Here is a 22,341-nt window from a genome sequence, read left to right as displayed (position 1 = left end):
TTCATCTCTCTTTATACCTTTGTGGTTGCAATAAAACACCCCTCTTCTTGTGTCTTTCGTGTGTGCAATCTAGAGAAATCAAAGTAAACTTGAGGTAGTTATTTTGGATCATAAATTTGAAATTGTTTGATAAGGTCGGGATTGGATTGACTGAGCCCGAAAATCACGTTGGTATCACAATCTTCTGCAACAGCATAAGTTTTTGCCTCCTAACTTTTACTCCTCACTTTCTCTCTTGTCCTCAATCCATTCTTCTTCCGTTACCTAAGTTTGCCATGTTGACTAAATAAATTATATTCTCTTGTTGAAATAATTACAAACATAGGATTAATACATGTCAATGTCATGAGAGTGAAAATATATAAAGAACAATTCCAAAATTGAGGGACAATGGATAGAATATTTTTTGGAAACATATAATCTTTTCAGTAAAGATTAAAAAGCATAATATTGTTCTCAATATGGATGAAATATTTCTACATCTAGGTCGTTCAACAAGTAACACTCAAGGAAGATAAATTTGCATCATTTCAATGTGGAATTCTTTTATTTTGTGATAAATTTGCATCATTTCAATGTGGAATTCTTTTATGTTGTCATCAATATGAAATTTGAAGAGTTAATGATCAATTTCGCAGGAAAATAGCGACTTACTCATGTAAGTGTAAGTGTTATCCTAAGCTTTTAATAATTATTTCGATTGTGTAAGTGTTATCCTAAGCTTTTACATAGTTGAGATCTTGACACTTGATGAAAAATTATTGATTTGTTAACTCTCAAAAAAAATAAAAATAATAAAAAGTGAAGGATTACAAATCTTTGGTGATCTTGCACAAAACTTAATTGTGACCGAAGAAAGTAGTGTACAATCACTTTAATAGGCATATAACATTTGCATTAATTCTTCGTGTAGTGTAAAGAGTATTTCCTGCAATAAAGATTGTCAAAAATCAACTATAAATTGAATTGAAGATCGATGATAGAGTGATAATCTAATCATGTATATTGACATCGATGCATTTGATAATATTATAATTATGTAATTATACAAGGTTTTCAAAATATAAAAACGAGTAGATAACTTTTGTATCACTGTATTCTAATGTTTTCATCAATATTATATTACTTGAAATTTTTTTATCTTAATATTTAATCCCATAATAAAGAATATCCGACTCCACCTCTAAACGTGTGTCATCTAAATCTGTAGAATGGATTCCCAATTGCCATCTGGAATCCAATATCTATCTCAACAGGCTGAATTGACCATGGGCTCATACGGTCCATGAGCAGCCATGGCAACACTAGGCCCATTATATATAGGGCTGGGCAAAATCCAATCCAACCCGCTCAACCTGATCAATCCTCGGTTTGGGTTGATTTTTTAAGTTCAATTGGATTGGGTTGAGTTGAAAAAATATATTTGAGATTGGGTTGGATTGGATTTCGGGTTATGATTTAAAACCCAACCCAACCCAACCCGATGAATTAAAAAAAAATATATCTAAGATGAAAAAAAACCCTAAATAAACACAATAATAGAGATATGAAAAGAACTTATAATTTATAAACGTCCTTTTTTTATATAGATTGATTCCTATTAACACAATTTACAAATGAAATGTTATTTCATAATAAAGTAAAAATTAAGAAGATGATGATGAAATGAATAAATCCCAAAAATTTGTAAAAAAAATAAAAAAAAAATAATAATAAATACTTCATAAATTTTAAACTTATTTATACATCATTTTTCAAAAAGAATTCCTTACATAGGTATTAAGAAAAATAAAAAAATCATAGATTTTCAAGTAATTTCAAGCTTTAAAAATTTATCTAAATTTAACAAAAATATAATCAAATCCAACTTTAATTGGACCAAAGCCCAAACCGACCAACCCAACGCAAACCAACCCAAATTTGATCGGGTTGGGTTGGGTTTAAACCATTAATTGGGTTGGGTTGGGTTGACTTTAAATAAAATCGACCATATTGGGTGGGGTTTGGGTTGGGGAAAAAATCGACCCAACCCAACCCATTCCCACCCCTAATTATGGAGTCTGCAATCTGTTCACCCAATTGCCTTGTGGATTGGCCTACTAGGAGTCGAGCATAATTTGTCAAAAGGTAATTAGGATGAAATGTTCTTACTTTTCAATGTTATTGTACAAAATGTAGTTTTTTTTTTTTTTTTGCATTTTCACTCCTAATTTTCACATTTCATTGCGAAAATGTCATTTTCATCAAATTTCTCAATAAAAAAAATGCAAAATGACAGATATACCTTTCTATTTAAATCAAATTTAAAAAATAAAATAAAATAAAAAATTAAAGAACAAATTACTATTATATTCCCAAACATTTAAAAAATATACAAATGAGTCTAAATAAATTAATTAAAGAGTAATTAGTACAAACGTCCATACCTTTCAATATTATTGTGTAAAATGTCCTAACCTTTCATTTTTGACATTTTCGCCCTTATTTTCATATTTCATTGTAGAAATCATCATTTTTCATCCATTTTTTTAATTAAAGATATAAAATGATGAATATACCCTCCTATTGAATAAAATAAAAACAAAGAAAAGAACAATTTTTTTAAAAAAAGGTACAAGTAAATTTGAAATAAATAATTAAAAACAAAAAATTTAAAAAGTCACTTTCATTTTTTAATTAATTATTTGGAATTTATTTTTATTTTTTTGAAAATTTTGATAATATAGTTGCAATTTGTTCTTTATTTTTATTTTATTTAAATATGAGAATATATTCTTTATTTTATAGCTTTTAATTCAGAAATGAACGAAAATGATAATTTTCGCAATGTAATATGAAAATAAGGGTGAAAATGTTAAAAATGAAAAAGTATGGACGTTTTGCACAATAATATTGAAAGGTAATGACGTTTTATGCTAATTACTCTTTTAATAATTTATTTGGATTCATTTGCAATTTTTTAAAAAGTGTGAAAGTATAATAGCAATTTGTTCTTTATTTATTCTTTTCCTTTTTTGTTTTATTTAAATAAAAGGGTGTATTTATCATTTTACATTTTTTATTGAGAAATAGGATGAAAATGGCATTTTCGACAATGAAAGGTGAACTTAAAATGCCAAAAATAAAAGATAATAACATTTTGTACAATAACATTAAAAAGTAAGAATGTTTTGTGCTAATTATCATTTACCAAATTACATTTTGTTCAAGTTACCATTTCAGATATCAGAATTTATATTTATTATTTAAAAAATAGGTATGGTACTCCACCCCACTTCACATCACCCCATTCCCCAACTCAATATTTCTTAAATTCAAAAGCCAATAGATTTAGGATTATGCTACTTGTACATATGATGTGTTCATAACAGTGTCCAACTCTTCACATGAAGGAAGACCTTGATTTGTGGCTACAGAACTGGAAATCTAATCTCAAAGTCGCCCGCCACCAAACTTCATCCGGCTTCCATTGGTGTAGTTGACAAACTAGTATTGTTTGGGGTTAGGTGGTAGCGATAGTGGGATTGGTGAGTTTTGTTGAGGGTAATCTCTACAATTTTCGGAGCGTGTCTATATGAAAGAGGTTTTTTTGGACTCATGCAGTGGCTCTTGGCGGCAAAAATTGTAGGGCTGTAAATGGCAGTGGTGGCAAACTGAAGGTTGAGATGATGTGGTGGTTGATTGAGGTGCAAATGGTGGTAGTGGTGCATTGGATGTGGTGGGGGTGAGGGATTGTAGGAGGCGGCAACAATGATTTGAGTGGTGCCAATGGAGTATAGTGGGATAGAATGGGGCATATGAGATGAAAGGTAATTATATTCAGTTAATTGAGTAATTTGTAACCCACAAAATGTGCAATCCATGACTAAAATACAGAACCGTGAACCATAAAATGTATTTTTGCGACCATGATTTATATGATTTGTGATTAATATATGATCATGATCATGAGTTGTATTTGCTCTTGTGATCATTACCTATTTGATTAAATTTGTCTCAAAATTTTATCAAAGCTCACAAAATATAACCACCTATTTTTTTTAAAAAAAAAAAACTGCATCAAGTTTCCTAAATTTGATATTGTATCTTAGAACTGTGGTGATTATAAATTTTTCCCTTTGCTTAATAATAAGGTAGTGATTATCATCGTTTGATATTGAGCCCCTTAATTCATTGTCCCATACATTAAAAATGCACGTGTGACCGATACTCCCTTTGAAACACTTATGATTGAATGTTTTGTGCTAATTATCATTTACCAAATTACATTTTGTTCAAGTTACCATTTCAGATATCAGAATTTATATTTATTATTTAAAAAATAGGTATGGTACTCCACCCCACTTCACATCACCCCATTCCCCAACTCAATATTTCTTAAATTCAAAAGCCAATAGATTTAGGATTATGCTACTTGTACATATGATGTGTTCATAACAGTGTCCAACTCTTCACATGAAGGAAGACTTTGATTTGTGGCTACAGAACTGGAAATCTAATCTCAAAGTCGCCCGCCACCAAACTTCATCCGGCTTCCATTGGTGTAGTTGACAAACTAGTATTGTTTGGGGTTAGGTGGTAGCGATAGTGGGATTGGTGAGTTTTGTTGAGGGTAATCTCTACAATTTTCGGAGCGTGTCTATATGAAAGAGGTTTTTTTGGACTCATGCAGTGGCTCTTGGCGGCAAAAATTGTAGGGCTGTAAATGGCAGTGGTGGCAAACTGAAGGTTGAGATGATGTGGTGGTTGATTGAGGTGCAAATGGTGGTAGTGGTGCATTGGATGTGGTGGGGGTGAGGGATTGTAGGAGGCGGCAACAATGATTTGAGTGGTGCCAATGGAGTATAGTGGGATAGAATGGGGCATATGAGATGAAAGGTAATTATATTCAGTTAATTGAGTAATTTGTAACCCACAAAATGTGCAATCCATGACTAAAATACAGAACCGTGAACCATAAAATGTATTTTTGCGACCATGATTTATATGATTTGTGATTAATATATGATCATGATCATGAGTTGTATTTGCTCTTGTGATCATTACCTATTTGATTAAATTTGTCTCAAAATTTTATCAAAGCTCACAAAATATAACCACCTATTTTTAAAAAAAAAAAAAAACTGCATCAAGTTTCCTAAATTTGATATTGTATCTTAGAACTGTGGTGATTATAAATTTTTCCCTTTGCTTAATAATAAGGTAGTGATTATCATCGTTTGATATTGAGCCCCTTAATTCATTGTCCCATACATTAAAAATGCACGTGTGACCGATACTCCCTTTGAAACACTTATGATTGTCCCAGAAAAATGTGCCTTTTCCCATTTTTCCTCGGACAAAATAAGCCAATAAAAATATAATCAAAACGCATGCAAAGAGAGTTATCAGGTTTAGTTTCTTACTAGGTTGACGTGCCTTCAAATTTTCGCAACCGCATAATACAATATAACAAAATGAGATAATTGGTGGAAGAGCACACAAATCTACCAATAAATCAGCAGAGAGAACATATCAATAAATCTGAATGTAATAACCTCAGAAATGAACATCAATATACTGGGATCAACATACATACTAGATCAACAGCACCTATCAAACTCCTGTGTCACAGTTACAGCCATAATCTAAAAGGAATTTCCTCTTTCGATCAACTTCATGTAAAAAACTGGTGGTCGAGAAATATTTGACTTCGGACTGGCTACTGTACAGAGGTATAAAAAGATGAAACCTAAGTTTATCAGGGACCACCCATGGGAGCATCATTAACGTTAGAGATATTTGTGTTTGAGCCATAAGTGGTAACATCATCGGAAGTGTTTTTCTGTGCTTGCCCTGCTCCGAAGCTGAATTCCTGAGGAACATCCAACGGTTGGTGGGAAAAGAATGAAGTGGCACCACTGTTATTGAAAACAGGAACAGGTGGATTATTAGGCTTTGGGAAGCCAAAACTGAAGGATGGCAGGCTTGGGGGCGAGAAGCTCGGCATGGAAACTCTGTTCTCTGTTGAACTGAAAATCTTTTGTTCATATTCCTGTAATTGCTGGTAGACCGCTACAAATCATAAATGAGAAACCAAATGTCAGATATGAAACCGCACCATTTCGGAATGACCATGTGCAGGTACTAAAGATTAGCAACTTTCTTCTAAACACTATCCATCCTAGATGTCAAGACATTCAAGCAGAATCGGAGATCATTTTTTAAGGCAGAACTGTCAACTGAGGTCGCAATAATCGTGAACATCATACAAACATTGCAAAATTATTGAAACTTCAACAAAAATTCTTGGTTAAGTTTATTCATGGCTAAAATGCATCAGCTACCATAAGAAAACATAGATGGGGAGTCACGTAGTTGTTTTGGGCTTACTGGGGGAAAATGTTATAGAAAACACCCCTCTGGGGAGGTTTCTGTAATTTTTAAAAAACATAATGGATTGGTATCACTGTAATAGTTTAACCACCCCAGGCATGGGAGTTGTCACTGATATTTACTCTATTTCGTAACAGTGACATGCATTTTTTGTTTCCAAAAACTTTGCACTCTACATAGCTCTTGTTACAGCGACTTAATTGACATTTATCTTATCAACTCTCGTTTATCCACCTTTAATATTCTTGTTTGACATAAAATTAAGCACGGGACAATAAAAAAGCACATGCACACTTTTAATGATATAAATTAACAAGGCAAAGTTGGTATGAACCTTGAGTTAGTTCAACTGAAGGTCTCCGCTCTTTCACCCATTGGTAACTTTGTGCAAGTTTCCAACCTTTGCTTTTCATCAAGTAAGCCATAACTATAGCTGGCGACCTTCCAAAATGCCATACACACTTCAGAGTATTTTATGATATTCACGGAAACAATGTTTAAAAAGGCTTAATTGGGTATTAAGGCATTTTATCTCTGTGAGGTGATGAGTGAGCCTCAAGGCGCATTGGTGCGTAAGCTTCAAGATAAAACAATAAAAGAATTCGAAAGGATATAATATTACAAAAATGTGCTCATAATATACCATAAACCCTTTTTAAAAACTATAATAATACTAATTAACAAAACCAATAATAATTAATAAAGTTGGCAAAATCATGTAAAAAAATTATAGTATATTACTAAAAGTGGAGACAAATAAAAAATTTCTTATATCATCGGTACTAACATGATTTATTAGAGAATCATTAACATCATTGTCATCATTCTCATTATAAATGTCTTTTCATTCCTTATGATCATCCTCAAATTGCAATGGTGTATTATCCTTCTCATTTTCCTTCCATGCAAATAGAAAAAAAAAATTTAGAAACCCGTAATACATTTATAAAGTAATAACTCGAAAGGCTAAGGCCAATGAAATGCAAGGCGTAAGGATGAACACCTTAGTTGGAATGAGGCACGGGCTTGAGGTGTAAGCCTCACAAATGGCATTTAATTTAAGGAATTTTATGATAGTCTCATGTGAGACGGAATTTGAGGTGTAAGCCTCAAATTGTTTTTTAAACCATGAAATTACAATCGATCAAAACATCAATTTTAAAGAAATATAGTAAATCCAAGAAGAGGCCTTATAATTGAATAGGCTTATTTGTACTGAATTGTTGTTAAATCATAGACTACCACAGTCCTTCACTTCAATGGTAGATAAACCATATGTCAGCATGTTAATTGGAGTTTGTCAAGTATACAAGCAAACAACGACCCAAAATCTCAAAATCCAACATTTTTTCTTTCCACTTCACTTTGAAATCCCCTCCAAAAGAACAATGCCAATCAATTTAATTAAATTTAATCACAAGAGCTTCAACTAGTGGTAAAACTTTTCACCTGCTCTTCCCTGACATGCAGTGCACAAGAACCCGTGCCCTGTCTATTTCGCATTGTTCTGCACAAATGATCTCACCAAAATAAGCCTCAAAACAAAACAAATCAAATCAAAGTATGCAATATTCATGAAGCTACTAATTATGTCCAGCTAAATTGTCATTAATGATATTAAAATGACTGCATTCACTGTTCACATACCCATGATTCATTATAAATTATGATTAAAAAATACTAAAACTAAAACAATTACAATTACAATAATTACCACTTCAAGTGGCAATTAAGGATTTAATAGTAAAGATGCGAGAGGTCTCATTATGGATAGAACCAGGTTTACTGATGGCAGTCATGACCGTGGTATGAGGTGGTAGCAATTTAAGGGACAGGGATAGGTGCAGCGATAAGAGGGGAAGGTAGTCAATTTAAATGGTGATGGCCTGATGGGGCACAAGACATGAGGGTAGACAAGTTTGAATTTTGGAAAAGATTTTCCTTTCCTCCAATGAATTATAGTACTATTTTCTTCAAGGGTATTATATTATAGAAGGCAATAAGCAAACTTTAGTTCAAAACATTTCAGGAAAATAAAGTATTTATCACGAAACAAGATTATTACGTTTCAATGTTAGAAAGTACTTATTTTGAAAGACAAATACAATATTTCAAATTTTTTTTTATATGTTTTTCAGTTCAATATTTATTTTGAGTTATATAACTAGGAACTATTTGAAATTATTGTTGATTTCCCATTTTACTCTCTGATTAATGTTAAAACATAGCCCACAACAATACTGATACATAATTTCACTTGACAAAAAAATAATTAGTGAATAGAAACTAAAGATCTTTCTTTTACCAATATTTTGTTAGCTTAGCAAGGAGGTAGGAGAAACTTATCCATTCATTATTAAGGATTATGAAGCTTACCAACAGATCTTCACCCAAGAGTGTTAAAGAAAGATGCACAAAAAGAAGAGTTTAAACAAAGACTGCATAGTCTCCATTCGCATAGTCATGACATGAATGAAGGTACCATGCATATAAAATGCCACTGGAAGCTGTAGCACAATCTTCTAAAGAAAGAAGAGTAATTCCCAGATGGATTCTAGAATGCAAGGAAAAATGAAATAAATAAATAAATAAATAAATAAAGACTCACCAAGAAACTTGATCGCATCATCAAATGCCAATTTTTGGTCATCTTGAAGGCAATGGTAGGTAAAAGAGTTCTTGTAAAGATTTTGACAAGCAGGAACTGTCTGCAGATAGGCCAAGTTTTGCCAATATAAATACACAAAGGTTTCATTTCGCAATGATCAACTAAGTTGCAGCAAATTGGTGGTAAATGCAAGATAGGAAAGTTAAGATACTAATATTAGCAACTCATAACGAAAGGGTAAAAGACAAAGCACCAATTCTACATATGATCCCTTGAATAGGTAAGAAGGTAAAACATTTATTTTTCCATTTTCCTCAGAATTTTTCCCTAAATTTAGCCAGAAATGCTTTTTCTTGGCCTTTCACCTCGAAAAACATCCATCCCCGTGTTGGTGGCAGTTAAACTAACCGTCGAAGTACTATTTTCCCATATGAATTCACCACACAGAGTACTAAGATTAACCAAATTGAAGCTTGACCTTGATCAACTCAACAAAATTAACCAAGTAAACAACAATGATGTAGACAAAGAGTGAAATTACATTGAGGACACGCGAGACACCCTGGGTCTTGAGAAGCTCAGCACGGGAGGCGTTATCGTAGCTGCCCAAGTAGAGGAACTCCGGCAGGATCTCGGAGGGAAAGGCGCTGACTTGTGTCGAAGAGGCTGCGGAATTATCGGAGCCGGATGGCATGCGGTGGCCACAGATGCCGCAGACCTCGCCTTCCTCGTACTTGTGGTAATGCCCACAAACCCCACACGGATTCTCTCTCTCTCTTTTCCTCATCAATGATGGATGATTCACGATTCAAGTCAAAACAAGTCAATCAACTCAATGCTAACAATTAAAGTTATTTTTAATCGGGGAGGAAGAGAAGCCCGATTCGAAGTTGAAAGAGGGGATTTTTTCAAAAGAAATGTCCACTAGGTTCAGGAGTTAGGACTGGCAAACTAGGTTGGGTTCCATTAGAGCATCGACTTTTGGGTAAATTCCAGCTGAGTCCCCAATCTTTATCACCATGATAGTGAAAGTCCTCAAATCCCCAATGTTAAAACCTATGCCTGTCATTATCAGTCAATATGATCTTATCGTTAAAGAGTATAATTCTTTCTTTAACCTCCCCGGCCCCACCCCTATTTGATTATTAATTTTGTCTCGGTTTGATTTTGTTAAAACGTAGATTTTAAATAAATTTTGATAAAAATAAATAAAATGTATGTGAAAAGTTGAGAAAAATTATGAATCTCATAAAATGTATGATTAATGTTAATTACTTAATATTTAATTATCTTTTAAATACGATTTAAATTCTTAAACATTATGCTTATGTTTGAGCCATTTTTTAAGTTTTTTTTTTTTAAAAAAATGTGTGCTTAATAAGTATAAAAGTGTTTTAGGTTTATGTGCAAAATTATTTTACTAGGTAAATGTGCGTTTGAAAATGAGTTTTACAATAAATGAACTTTTAGATAATGTGATTCAAATAAAAGTCTTATAAAAAGGCACTATACAAGATAGGTGTGGGGCAGCCTACTGCACGACAGGGATGGAAATAATTTTGTCATCCCAAAAGGATCGTGAAATATCGATTGCTTGTTGACCCCTGTGAATTGCATGAAAGTAGGATACTCCAAATATTTATAGTTTGGAAGATGGATAAAAAACAAAGAAAGAAAAGAAAACACAAAGTATCATCTTCGGCATAACGCAAACCCCATCCCATTGATGTGCACCATCATTGTCATCTCCACTCAACACCACCAAACACTTGAAAATCACCAATATTACCCACTGATATGGACAAAATCGTCATGATCGAGCATGCTTTTCGGAGGACGAATATTGCCCATTTTTGTGATATTATCTATAGGCTCATGGGGCTAGCACCTTAAGAAAGGTACACCTCGAGTTTGCTAATGGTAATCCCTAAACCGGTCTCGTCGGCCTATCTCCTTGGCCCTTCAGTTTGAGGTCTCCTCAAGGCTATACCTTGACCTTACTCTTAACGATACCTAATCTGTTAGGACTCTTCCATAAGATAAGGCTTATCTAATTCTAATTATATAAAGTCCTACTATACCTCTTTCATCTTGTATTGGTAGGATTCTACCATTAGAGTTCATTTTTATCTAAATACCCTGTCTCACAACTCTCAAATCAAATAAAGATGCTCAATTAATTTATTCCACTAGAAGTGCATTAATTAATCCTACTAAGGGTATACTACCCGTCTTTATAAATATAAGACCTCAATTTATTATTCGAGCACACTTACACAAAAATTTTCATTTATAACCTCACACATAAATTTTTTGTCTAACTTAAACATAAAAAATCAATAGATATGATTTTTAGTAGCATTATTGGCGCCATCTGTGGAAAGTGCTACCAAAATCCATGGTTAACACATGTTTCGAACAACCCCGTTGAAGATCCTTCGGTGCAGCAGGAGGAATCATCAAGAATACCAACCCTCAACCAAAAGTTGTTGCTCTCAAAGATCTCCGTAACAAGTTCCAATACTAACTCAATTGCTAAGTCAAAGAAATCCACATCCAACGTTGGCACCCTAAGGAAGTTTTATGGCCGATGCTCGAGCTCGAGTGCCTCGCCTTGTTTTGATATTGGTGTCAGGACCTTGGGCATATGTCATACTTCGGCCTCTAGATCAGTTGCTATGGACTGAGTAAACTTGTCTAGATCATTCAGGAAGGGATTACAGTAGGTCTGCTTCAAAACACACAGAGGTCAATTGATTTCATCCCTAACATTCCATTCACTTACCAGAACTTGTCATATCCCTTATCGGACAGATTTAAGTATCCTCTTATAAAAGAGTGCGATGGGACTACCAACCCTGATTAACCATCTCAATGTGTATATCGACACCATGAATTTGTGAGCTGCGCCAAAGCCAGTAATGTGTAAAGCTTCTCCGTAAACTTTAACTAATGTTGTCAGAGATTGGTTCTCTATCTTATAGCCCTATTCCATTACTTTATTCTCGTATTTGGCCAACAAGTTTTTTGCTTTCATCGCAAGTCATAAACACATCAAGAAGATTGTTGTTTCCTTATGCAACTTCGCTAAGGGTAGAATGAATCCCTACGTGATTTCATAACCAGCTTTAACAAAGAATTTGTCCAAATACTCGACTAACATATCACATCAACTCTCTGCTCTCACAGATGTCATAAAGTGTGAGGCATTCAAAATGCCTTTATCAAAAACTCTGTCAAAATTAGTGATCGAGTTCCTGTCCTGAGGTGAAAAAATACATTAACATAGAGGAGACATTGAATTCAAGGAAAATTGGCCCGATCTATGAAAGAACTGAGCATAAAAATTAGCATGATTCAAATCCCAAACAAGAAATTCCTCAAATTAAATAGAGACAAGAGATACCATCGACATCATTCACCAGGTTGAATATTTCTAAGACCAACATCCTGATGGAGATCAAGGATATGAAGGAGAGCAAATGGTCTTCAAGACTTTCATTGGGACCATGGGCATACTACGAAGAATTGCGAAGCCTTGCAATGGGAGATTTAAGTTTTAATCGGAAGATGATTCTTGGGTACATATGTTAGTCATGACAAATGGCTGAAGAACAATCTTGATAAGGAAAAAGCCCCTGAGGTAAGAAACAGTGGTCAACGTATAGATGAATTATAATATTATTATCATGGACATAACCTCAAGAGGAGACTCGAATAGTTGATGTAACCAATATGTCCAGTATTATCCTCAACTTCATGGACAATTTATGATAAACATTACATTTGGGTCAAAGGACATGGAAGGTATATTGATAAGTGTATTCTTAAACACTTATTTAATACTTAAGCTAAACTTATTATTGATTAAATAAGTGAATTTCTACTCACAATTGTGTAATTTGTGATTTTATCGGCAAAAATCACCCAAGGACATAGAACAAGGCAAAAACGAGGAGAAAATGACCAAAATTGTAAATTAGGGGACCAAAATGCACAAGGACAGAAGTGGAGGACTTGAGATGCAATTTATGGACAACAAAATTGATATAAAAGTCAAAATATGAGGACCAAATTGTACAAGATAAAAGTTGAAAGACATGACGTGCAATTAGTTAAAATTGATTAAATCAACCAATTAAGGTTAACTTCGCTCGAAAGAGGTAATTAGCTAAAATTAGAAGATTAGGTCTAATATCGTAAATGAGTAATTTGTTAATTGACTTGTGAAGAAATTGATTAGGCAACGGTTAAAATAAATCATGAATCCCAAACACATTTTCCTCCAAAATTTCCAAATGTTCATGTTTTCTTGTTTTGTAGATTTTTAGTTGATTTTCCTTATTTCCAAAATTAAATCTTTATTGTTTGTTTGTTTTTTTTATTGTTAGAATTAAATTAATTAAAATTGTGTAATCGCAAGTATACATTGCTCAAGGGATCGACAATTTAAACTCAAAAGGTCCATTTTATTATTTGAACGCGATCCATGCACTTACGATTTGCACTTTCTCAGCGAACATATATCATCTCCTCATGATGATGTCGTGATCATTTTCACGATTGTAGCTAACTTTAAAGTGAGAAGGATCTTAATTGACAATGGAAGTGCAACAAACATACTCTGTCATGAGGCTCTCATTAAGATGGGAATTTAGATTGAAGAGCTAAAAAAGTTAAAACTCATTTTCAAAAAATTGTGGGTGGATTCATCATCCCACAAGGGGTGGTTAAGCTTCCTCTTACCTTGAGTTCTAATTAGGGGTAGGTGATAGAAATCATATCTTCCCAAGTAGTTCATTCTTCGATGGCTTATAACGCTATCCTAAGAAGACCATTGTTTAACAAGATCAAGGCTATTGTATCCACCTTCCATCTTGCTATGATGTTTCCTACAAGTAATGGTATAGGAGACGTGCATGGAGACTAGATAGCTTCTAGACAGTGCTATGTTACTAGTGTTCAAGGAATAAGCACTAAGGTCATGCAACTTTCAACATCCGAGCCTGATGTCGAGCAGGGGGGAAGACATGCTCCAATGGAAGAATTAATAAAGGTCGAGCTCAAGCGTGATAAAAAAGTGACTATTGGTCTGGATCTCGATGTTGGCCTCATGGCTGAACTTATAAGCTTCTTGTTTCATAACATTGATGTATTCGCATGGAAGGTTGAGGATATGCCTAAGATGATCACGAGGTTGTAGTCCACAAACTCAATGCTAGCTCATGGGCTAAACCAATCAAACAAAAGAAGAGACAATTAATTTGCACCAGAGCGTCGAGAGGTCATTCGTAGAAAGATAGGTAAACTTGTAATTACTCGATTTATTCGGGAAGTTCAATACCTAGGTTGGCTTGCCAATGTTGTTCTTTTAAAAAAAGGCTAACGGTAAATGGAGAGTTTATATTAACTTCACATATCTTAACAATACATTACCTAAGGATGACTATCTACTACCTCGGATTGACAACCTCGTCAACTATACATTTAGACATAATTATACAGCTTCCTTAGTACATTTTCTAGCTATCATCAAATCCTCGTGCTTGAGGAAGATCAAGAAAATACGTCCTTCATAGTTGACTCTACCATATACTGTTACCAGGTCATGTCATTTCGTTTGAAGAACGTTGGGGCAACATATCAAAGATTCATCAACAAGGTCTTTGCTAATTTGATTGGGAAAAATATTGAGACCTATATTTATGATATGGTAATCAAGATTAGACAGTTGGGCCAACATATCTTTGATCTTGAAGAGGTATTTAGTACCCTTTGAAAGTATAAGATGAACTTAACCTTGGCAAAATATGCATTCAAGGTAGCCTCAGGAAAGTTCTTGAGCTTTATGATCATGCACAGGGATAAAGGCCAATCCAGACAAAATACAGGCCTTGCATCCATAGTTACACCTAGGAGTAAGAAAGAGGTGCAAAAATTGGCAGGTTGGGTTACTGCATTAAATAGGTTCATATCACGAGCAAGGGATAGATGTTTCCCTTTTTTTTAAAGTTCCCAAAGATAATCAAAGCTTTGATTGGAATGAAGAACGTGAAAAGGTTTCTAAGAGCTAAAACAAACATTGGCAACTTTAGCTATCTTTACAAAATTTGAGCCCAAAGATACTTTATTTTTTACTTAGTTGTTTCTCAGAATGTAGTAAATGGTGTATTGGTAAAAAGGGTGAAATTAAAAAAAGGTTAACAATGCTCAACAACATATCTACTATGTAAGCAAGGTATTACTTGATACAGAGACTAGATATACGTTGGCCGAGCAGCTTGCCCTTGCCTCGGTCATTGCTGCACGAAAACTATGACAATATTTTCAATCTCATCCAATTGCGGTGCTCACAAATCCACCCTCAAGCATACACTTGTGAAAACTCGACGTCTCGGGAAGGTTATTAAAATGGGAAATCTAACTTGGAGAATTTGATATAGAGTTCAAACCCCAACTTTCTATTAAAGCATGGGCATTAGCTGATTTCATTGTAGAACTACCCAAGGCCTTGGGGGCAAGCAAATAACCCGAGCAGTAACATCTTGAGCACTTGTGAAATCTTTTTTGATGGAGCATCCACCTCCTTAGGCTCAGGTGCAGGGGTCATAATTATCAGCGCATACAAACTCACAGAAATTCAGTGTGCACTCAGATTCAAATTTGAAGCTGCCAACAATAAGGTAAAGTATAAGGCCATCTTAATTACTCTGGAGCTAGCTAGCAACCTCAAACTTGAACATATCAAGATTTTCAGTGACTCCCAACTTGTGGTTGGTCAAATTGAAGGTACATTTGAAAGAAAAGACGAGAAAATGAGCTTATATTGAGATGTGGGAAGAGTTACATGTTGCGATGGATGAACTAATTGCTAGAAGGTTGCCAACAATGTTCACATTTCTGCTCGATTTCAGAAATTATTGAAATTGGATACGACGATGACAAGTGGTTGGGTGGTGGAAACTAATAGAGGAATTTTGGAGTTTTCTTGATGGGTTTGATAATGTTGGTGGAAATTTTATGAGTTTCTTGAGTGGTGCCAATGGTGTGGCCGGATTTTTCTTGAATAAATTCTTGGGTTTCTCTTTGATTTCAATTTAGCCTCATTTTCTACAAAGGATTATTGAGAAGAAGACTCCATTAATGGGTGATTTTCCATTTCTTGGGCTTTTTTCATGCCTACTATATGAAAGTTAAGGGTGGTGACAATTTCTCTTCTTTCTTCAGCCATATTTAGAAGCCTCTCTCATTTTCTATTGGTGTGAAGTCTTTTTCTCACATTTTATTTATTTATTTATTATTTATTTTTTAGTTTTTAACATAATCCTTCACCATTTTAGCTAAAATTTGGTTGCTATAACAATTAACGGTCAAATCAAAGGTTTCTATCTATTTAGACTCTAGATGCGAATTTTTGAAAAGTGTGGTACGTGGGTGATGAAAAATAAAATGTTTGGGTCAGGTCAGCAATAAAATGAAAAGTTTGGTACCGTTGCTACAATTCTCCCTAATCTTTCTGTATTTTTCGATTTATAAAATAGATATTTATTTAAGTAGTGAGTCAAGTGATAGGAGCAACCAATCGCCAAGTATTTATTGTTTGGGGTATTCGAAGGAACCTCATAGTGACCATAATTTCGGAGATATGACCAATTAGTCGACCAAAAACTCATCGGTCATCCTTGGTCCTTCTACTACCCCGACTCTTATGGGGTCGAATGCATTGCTTGAGAATTCAAAAATGGGCAGTATTTACAACAAATGTTAAATTAACTAGGTCATTAAAGAAGTTTAAATTGTTCCCCGTCATGTTTATGGAGCGCTTCTTTCAAAAGTGCATTTCACAATGATAACACGATTGAGATCGCAATATTTAAAGACAACATGGACGTAGGACTAAAGTTTCCTTCTACCAATTGTTTGTCTCTATTATCATTAACAACCACCTAAGACCAAGCTAGCTTACTTTATACATTGGCGTATATCAATTAATTTTCTTTACCTTTGCCTTTTGAATGGTATTGATCAATCTCTTGACCTTTTCCTTAAATTTACTTAACAACCAACATGTACTCTACTTTCCTCACTACCCAAATTTCAATAATAAGTAGAAGAGTTATTTCTTTTTGGTTAGATGACATGAGGAAGCTTCCTTTCGTACCTCTTGGAAGATGTCTCAAGTTAGGATTTTCAATCAATTGCCCGATCTCGACCAGGCATTGCAAGGCTGCCTGGATAAGTTGCTGAGTTTAAATCCATTTGGCGCCATATTAAGTATAATTTTATACTATCCAGAACTAGTTGTTCATTGGGATTGGCCAACCTCCTTTACATGGTCATCTCTCTCTCTTAACATCTATATTAAAAAATAAAAAATGAAAAAGAATTTAAGCAACAATTTGGAATTATGCACAAACTTTAGTGATTATTTGTGAAATAAATTTACTTGTCTTAAGATATATTTATTGGCAGTTTGTCTGTGTCACAATTTAATTGCGCCACGTCAATTTTGATGTAGTTGATACTAACACGGTGAGTAATAGTGTAACATTAGTTGATTTTATGACCTAAATAAATCAGAAATCTACTCTAAAAATAAACTTGAATTTTCGTACAAACTTTAACAATTGTAAAATTAACTTTATCTATTACTTTATTTGATCATTAAAAATAATAGACAGATTAAAACCTATGCGTGTCATTACCAGTCAATATGATCTTATCGTTAAAGAGTATAATTCTTTCTTTAACCGCCCCGGCCTCACCCCTATTTAATTATTAATTTTGTCTCAGTTTGATTTTGTTAAATCCTAGATTTTAAATAAATTTAGATAAAAATAAATAAAATGTACGTGAAAAGTTGAGAAAAATTATGAATCTCATCAAATGTATGATTAATGTTAATTACTTAATATTTAATTATCTTTTAAATACGATTTAAATTCTTAAACACTATGCTTATGTTTGAGCCATTTTAAAAAAAAAAAAATCTTTTTTTTTTTTTTGAAAAAATGTGTGCTTAATAAGTATAAAAGTGTTTTAGGTTTATGTGCAAAATTATTTTACTAGGTAAATGTGCGTTTGAAAATGAGTTTTACAATAAATGAACTTTTTGATAATGTGATTCGAATAAGAGTCATATAAAAAGGCACTAGACAAGATAGGTGTGGGGCAGCGTAGTGCACGGCAGGGATGGAAATAATTTTGTCATCCCAAAAGGATCGTGAAATATCGATTGCTTGTTGACCCCTGTGAATTGCGTGAAAGTAGGATACTCCAAATATTTATAGTTTGGAAGATGGATAAAAAACAAAGAAAGAAAAGAAAACTCAAAATATCATCTTCAGCATAATGCAAACCCATCCCATTGATGTGCACCATCATTGTCATCTCCATTCAACATCACCAAACACTTGAAAATCACCAATATTACCCACTGATATGGACAAAATCGTCATGATCGAGCATGCTTTTCGGAGGACGAATATTGCCCATTTCTGTGATATTATCTATAGGCTCATGGGGCTAGCACCTTAAGAAAAGTACACCTCGAGTTTGCTAATGGTAATCCCTAAACCGGTCTCGTCGGCCTATCTCCTCAGCCCTTCAGTTTGAGGTCTCCTCAAGGCTATACCTTGACCTTACTCTTAACGATACCTAATCTGTTAGGACTCTTCCATAAGATAAGGCTTATCTAATTCTAATAATATAAAGTCCTACTATACCTCTTTCATCTTGTACTGGTAGGATTCTACCATTGGAGTTCATTTTTATCTAAATACCCTATCTCACAACTCCAATCAAATCACAACTCTCAAATCAAATAAAGATGCTCAATTAATTTATTCCACTAGAAGTGCATTAATTAATCCTACTAAGAGTATACTACCCGTCTTTATAAATATAAGACCTCAATTTATTATTCGAGCACACTTACACAAAAATTTTCATTTATAACCTCACGCATAAATTTTCTGTCTAACTTAAACATAAAAAAATCAATAGATATGATTTTTAGTAGCATTATTGGCGCCATCTGTGAAAAGTGCTACCAAAATCCATGGTTAACACACGTTTCGAACAACCCCGTTGAAGATCCTCCAGTGCAACAGGAGGAATTATCAAGAATACCAACCCTCAACCAAAAGTTGTTGCTCTCAAAGATCTCCATAACAAGTTCCAATACTAACTCAATTGCTAAGTCAAAGAAATCCACATCCAACGTCGGCACCCTAAGGAAGTTTTATGATCGATGCTCGAGCTCGAGTGCCTCGCCTTGTTTCGATATTGGTGTTAGGACCTTGGGCATATGTCATATGACTTCGGCCACTAGATCAGTTGCTACGAACTGAGTAAACTTGTCTAGATCATTCAGGAAGGGATTACAGTAGGTTTGCTAACATTCCATTCACTTACGAGAACTTGTCATACCCCTTATCGAACATATTTAAGTATCCTTTTATAAAAGAGTGTGATGGGACTACCAACCTTGATTAACCATCTCAATGTGTATATCGATACCATGAATTTGTAAGTTGCACCAAAGCCAGTAATGTGTAAAGCTTCTCCGTAAACTTTAACTAATGTTGTCAGAGATTGGTCCTCTATCTTATAGCCCTATTCCATTACTTTATTCTCGTATTTGGCCAACAAGTTTTCTGCTTTCATCGCAAGTCATAAACACATCAAGAAGATTGTTGCTTCCCTTATGCAACTTCGCTAAGGGCAGAATGAATCCCTACGTGATTTCATAGCCAGCTTTAACAAAGAATTGGTCTAAATACTCGACTCGCATATCACATCAACTCTCTGCTCTCACACATGCCATAAAGTGTGAGGCATTCAAAATGCCTTTATCAAAAACTTTCTCAAAATTAGTGATCGAGTTCCTCTCCCGAGGTGAAAAAATACATTAACATAGAGGAGACATTGAATTCAAGGAAAATTATCTATGAAAGGACTGAGCATAAAAATTAGCATGATTCAAATCCCAAACAATAAATTTCTCAAATTAAATAGAGACAAGAGATACCATCGACATCATTCACCAGGTTGAACATTTCTAAGACCAACATCCTGATGGAGATCAAGGATATGAAGGAGATCAAATGGTCTTCAAGACTTTCATTGGGACCATGGGCATACTACGAAGAATTGCGAAGCCTTGCAATGGGAGATTAAGTTTTAATAGGAGGATGATTCTTGGGTACATATGTTAGTCATGACAAATGGCTGAAGAACAATCTCGATAAGGAAAAAGCCCCTGAGGTAAGAAACAGTGGTCAACGTTTAGATGAACTATAATATTATTATCATGGGCATAACCTCAAGAGGAAACTCGAATAGTTGATATAACCAATATGCCCCGTAGTATCCTCAACTTCATGGACAATTTATGATAAACATTACATTTGGGTCAAAAGGACATGGAAGGTATATTGATAAGTGTGTTTTTACATACTTATTTAATACTTAAGCTAAACTCATTATTGATTAAATAAGTGAATTTCTACTCACAATTGTGTAATTTGTGATTTTATCGGCAAAAATCACCCAAGGACATAGAACAAGGCAAAAATGAGGAGAAAATGACCAAAATTGTAAATTAGGGGACCAAAATGCACAAGGACAGAAGTGGAGGACTTGAGATGCAATTATGGACAACAAAATTGATATAAAAGTCAAAATATGAGGACCAAATTGTACAAGATAAAAGTTGAAAGACATGATGTGCAATTAGTTAAAATTGATTAAATCAAGCAATTAAGGTTAATTTCGCTCGAAAGAGGTAATTAGCTAAAATTAGAAGATCGGGTCTAATATCGTAAATGAGTAATTTGTTAATTGACTTGTGAAGAAATTGATTAGGCAACGGTTAAAAGAAATCATGAATCCCAAACACATTTTCCTCCAAAATTTCCAAATGTTCATGTTTTCTTGTTTTGTAGATTTTTAGTTAATTTTCCTTATTTCCAAAATTAAATCTTTATTGTTTGTTTGTTTCTTTTTTATTGTTAGAATTAAATTAATTAAAATTGTGTAATCGCAAGTATACATTGCTCAAGGGATCGACAATTTAAACTCAAAAGATGCATTTTATTATTTGAACGCGACCCATGCACTTGGGATTTGCACTTTCTCAGCGAACATATATCATCTCCTCGTGATGATGTCGTGATCATTTTCACGATTGTAGCTAACTTTAAAGTGAGAAGGATCTTAACTGACAATGGAAGTGCAACAACCATACTCTCATGAGGCTTTCATTAAGATGGGAATTTCGGTCGAAGAGCCAAAAAAGTTAAAACTCATTTTCAAGGAATTGTGTGGATTCATCATCCCACAAGGGGTAGTTGAGATTCCTCTTACCTTGGGTTCTAATTAGGGGTAGGTGATAGAAATCATATCTTTCCAAGTAGTTCCTGCTTCGATGGCTCCTAAGAAGACCATTGTTTAACAAGATCAAGGCTATTGTATCCACCTTCCATCTTGCTATGATGTTTCCTACAAGAAATGGTATAGGAGACGTGCATGGAGACTAGATAGCTTCTAGACAGTGCTATGTTACTAGTGTTCAGGGAATAAGCACTAAGGTCATGCAACTTTCAACATCCGAGCCTGATCTCGAGCAGGGGAGAAGACATGCTCCAATGGAAGAATTAATAAAGGTCGAGCTCGAGCGTGATAAAAAAGTGACTGTTGGTCTGGATCTCGATGTTGGCCTCATGGCTGAACTTATAAGCTTCTTGTTTCATAACATTGATGTATTCACATGGAAGGTTGAGGATATGCCTATGATGATCACGAGGTTGTAGTCCACAAACTCAATGCTAGCTCATGGGCTAAACCAATCAAACAAAAGAAGAGACAATTAATTTGCACCAAAGCGTCGAGAAGTCATTCGTAGAAAGATAGGTAAACTTGTAATTACTCGATTTATTCGGGAAGTTCAATACCTAGGTTGGCTTGCCAATGCTGTTCTTTTAAAAAAAGGCTAACGGTAAATGGAGAGGTTATATTAACTTCACATATCTTAACAATACATTACCTAAGGATGACTATCTACTACCTCGGATTGACAACCTCGTCAACTATACATTTAGACATAATTATACAGCTTCCTTAGTACATTTTCTAGCTATCATCAAATCCTCATGCCTGAGGAAGATCAAGAAAATACGTCCTTCATAGTTGACTCTACCATATATTGTTATTAGGTCATGTCATTTGGTTTGAAGAACGTATGGGCAACATATCAAAGATCCATTAACAAGGTCTTTGCTAATTTGATTGGGAAAAATATTGAGACCTATATTTATGATATGGTAATCAAGATTAGACAGTTGGACCAACATATC

The 22,341-nt window shown here is 34.2% G+C and overlaps 1 protein-coding gene across 1 annotated transcript; it reads right to left on the bottom strand.

Moving 5' to 3' along the window:
- Positions 1–5,487: 5,487 nt before the first annotated feature.
- LOC111372290 (protein-tyrosine-phosphatase IBR5-like) lies at positions 5,488–9,999 on the bottom strand. The gene is made up of 5 exons (XM_022994553.1): positions 9,525–9,999; positions 8,984–9,083; positions 7,825–7,882; positions 6,710–6,816; positions 5,488–6,054 (listed from the first exon to the last, which is right to left on the bottom strand). The coding sequence occupies exons 1-5, from the start codon at positions 9,768–9,770 to the stop codon at positions 5,741–5,743; spliced, it is 825 nt and encodes a 274-aa protein (XP_022850321.1). The 5' UTR covers positions 9,771–9,999; the 3' UTR covers positions 5,488–5,740.
- Between the last annotated feature and the right edge of the window lie 12,342 nt (positions 10,000–22,341).

This window comes from Olea europaea, chromosome 23 (assembly GCF_002742605.1).
Source record: "Olea europaea var. sylvestris chromosome 23, O_europaea_v1, whole genome shotgun sequence".
Lineage (NCBI taxonomy): Eukaryota > Viridiplantae > Streptophyta > Magnoliopsida > Lamiales > Oleaceae > Olea > Olea europaea.
This window is presented reverse-complemented; position numbering and strand designations above follow the sequence as displayed.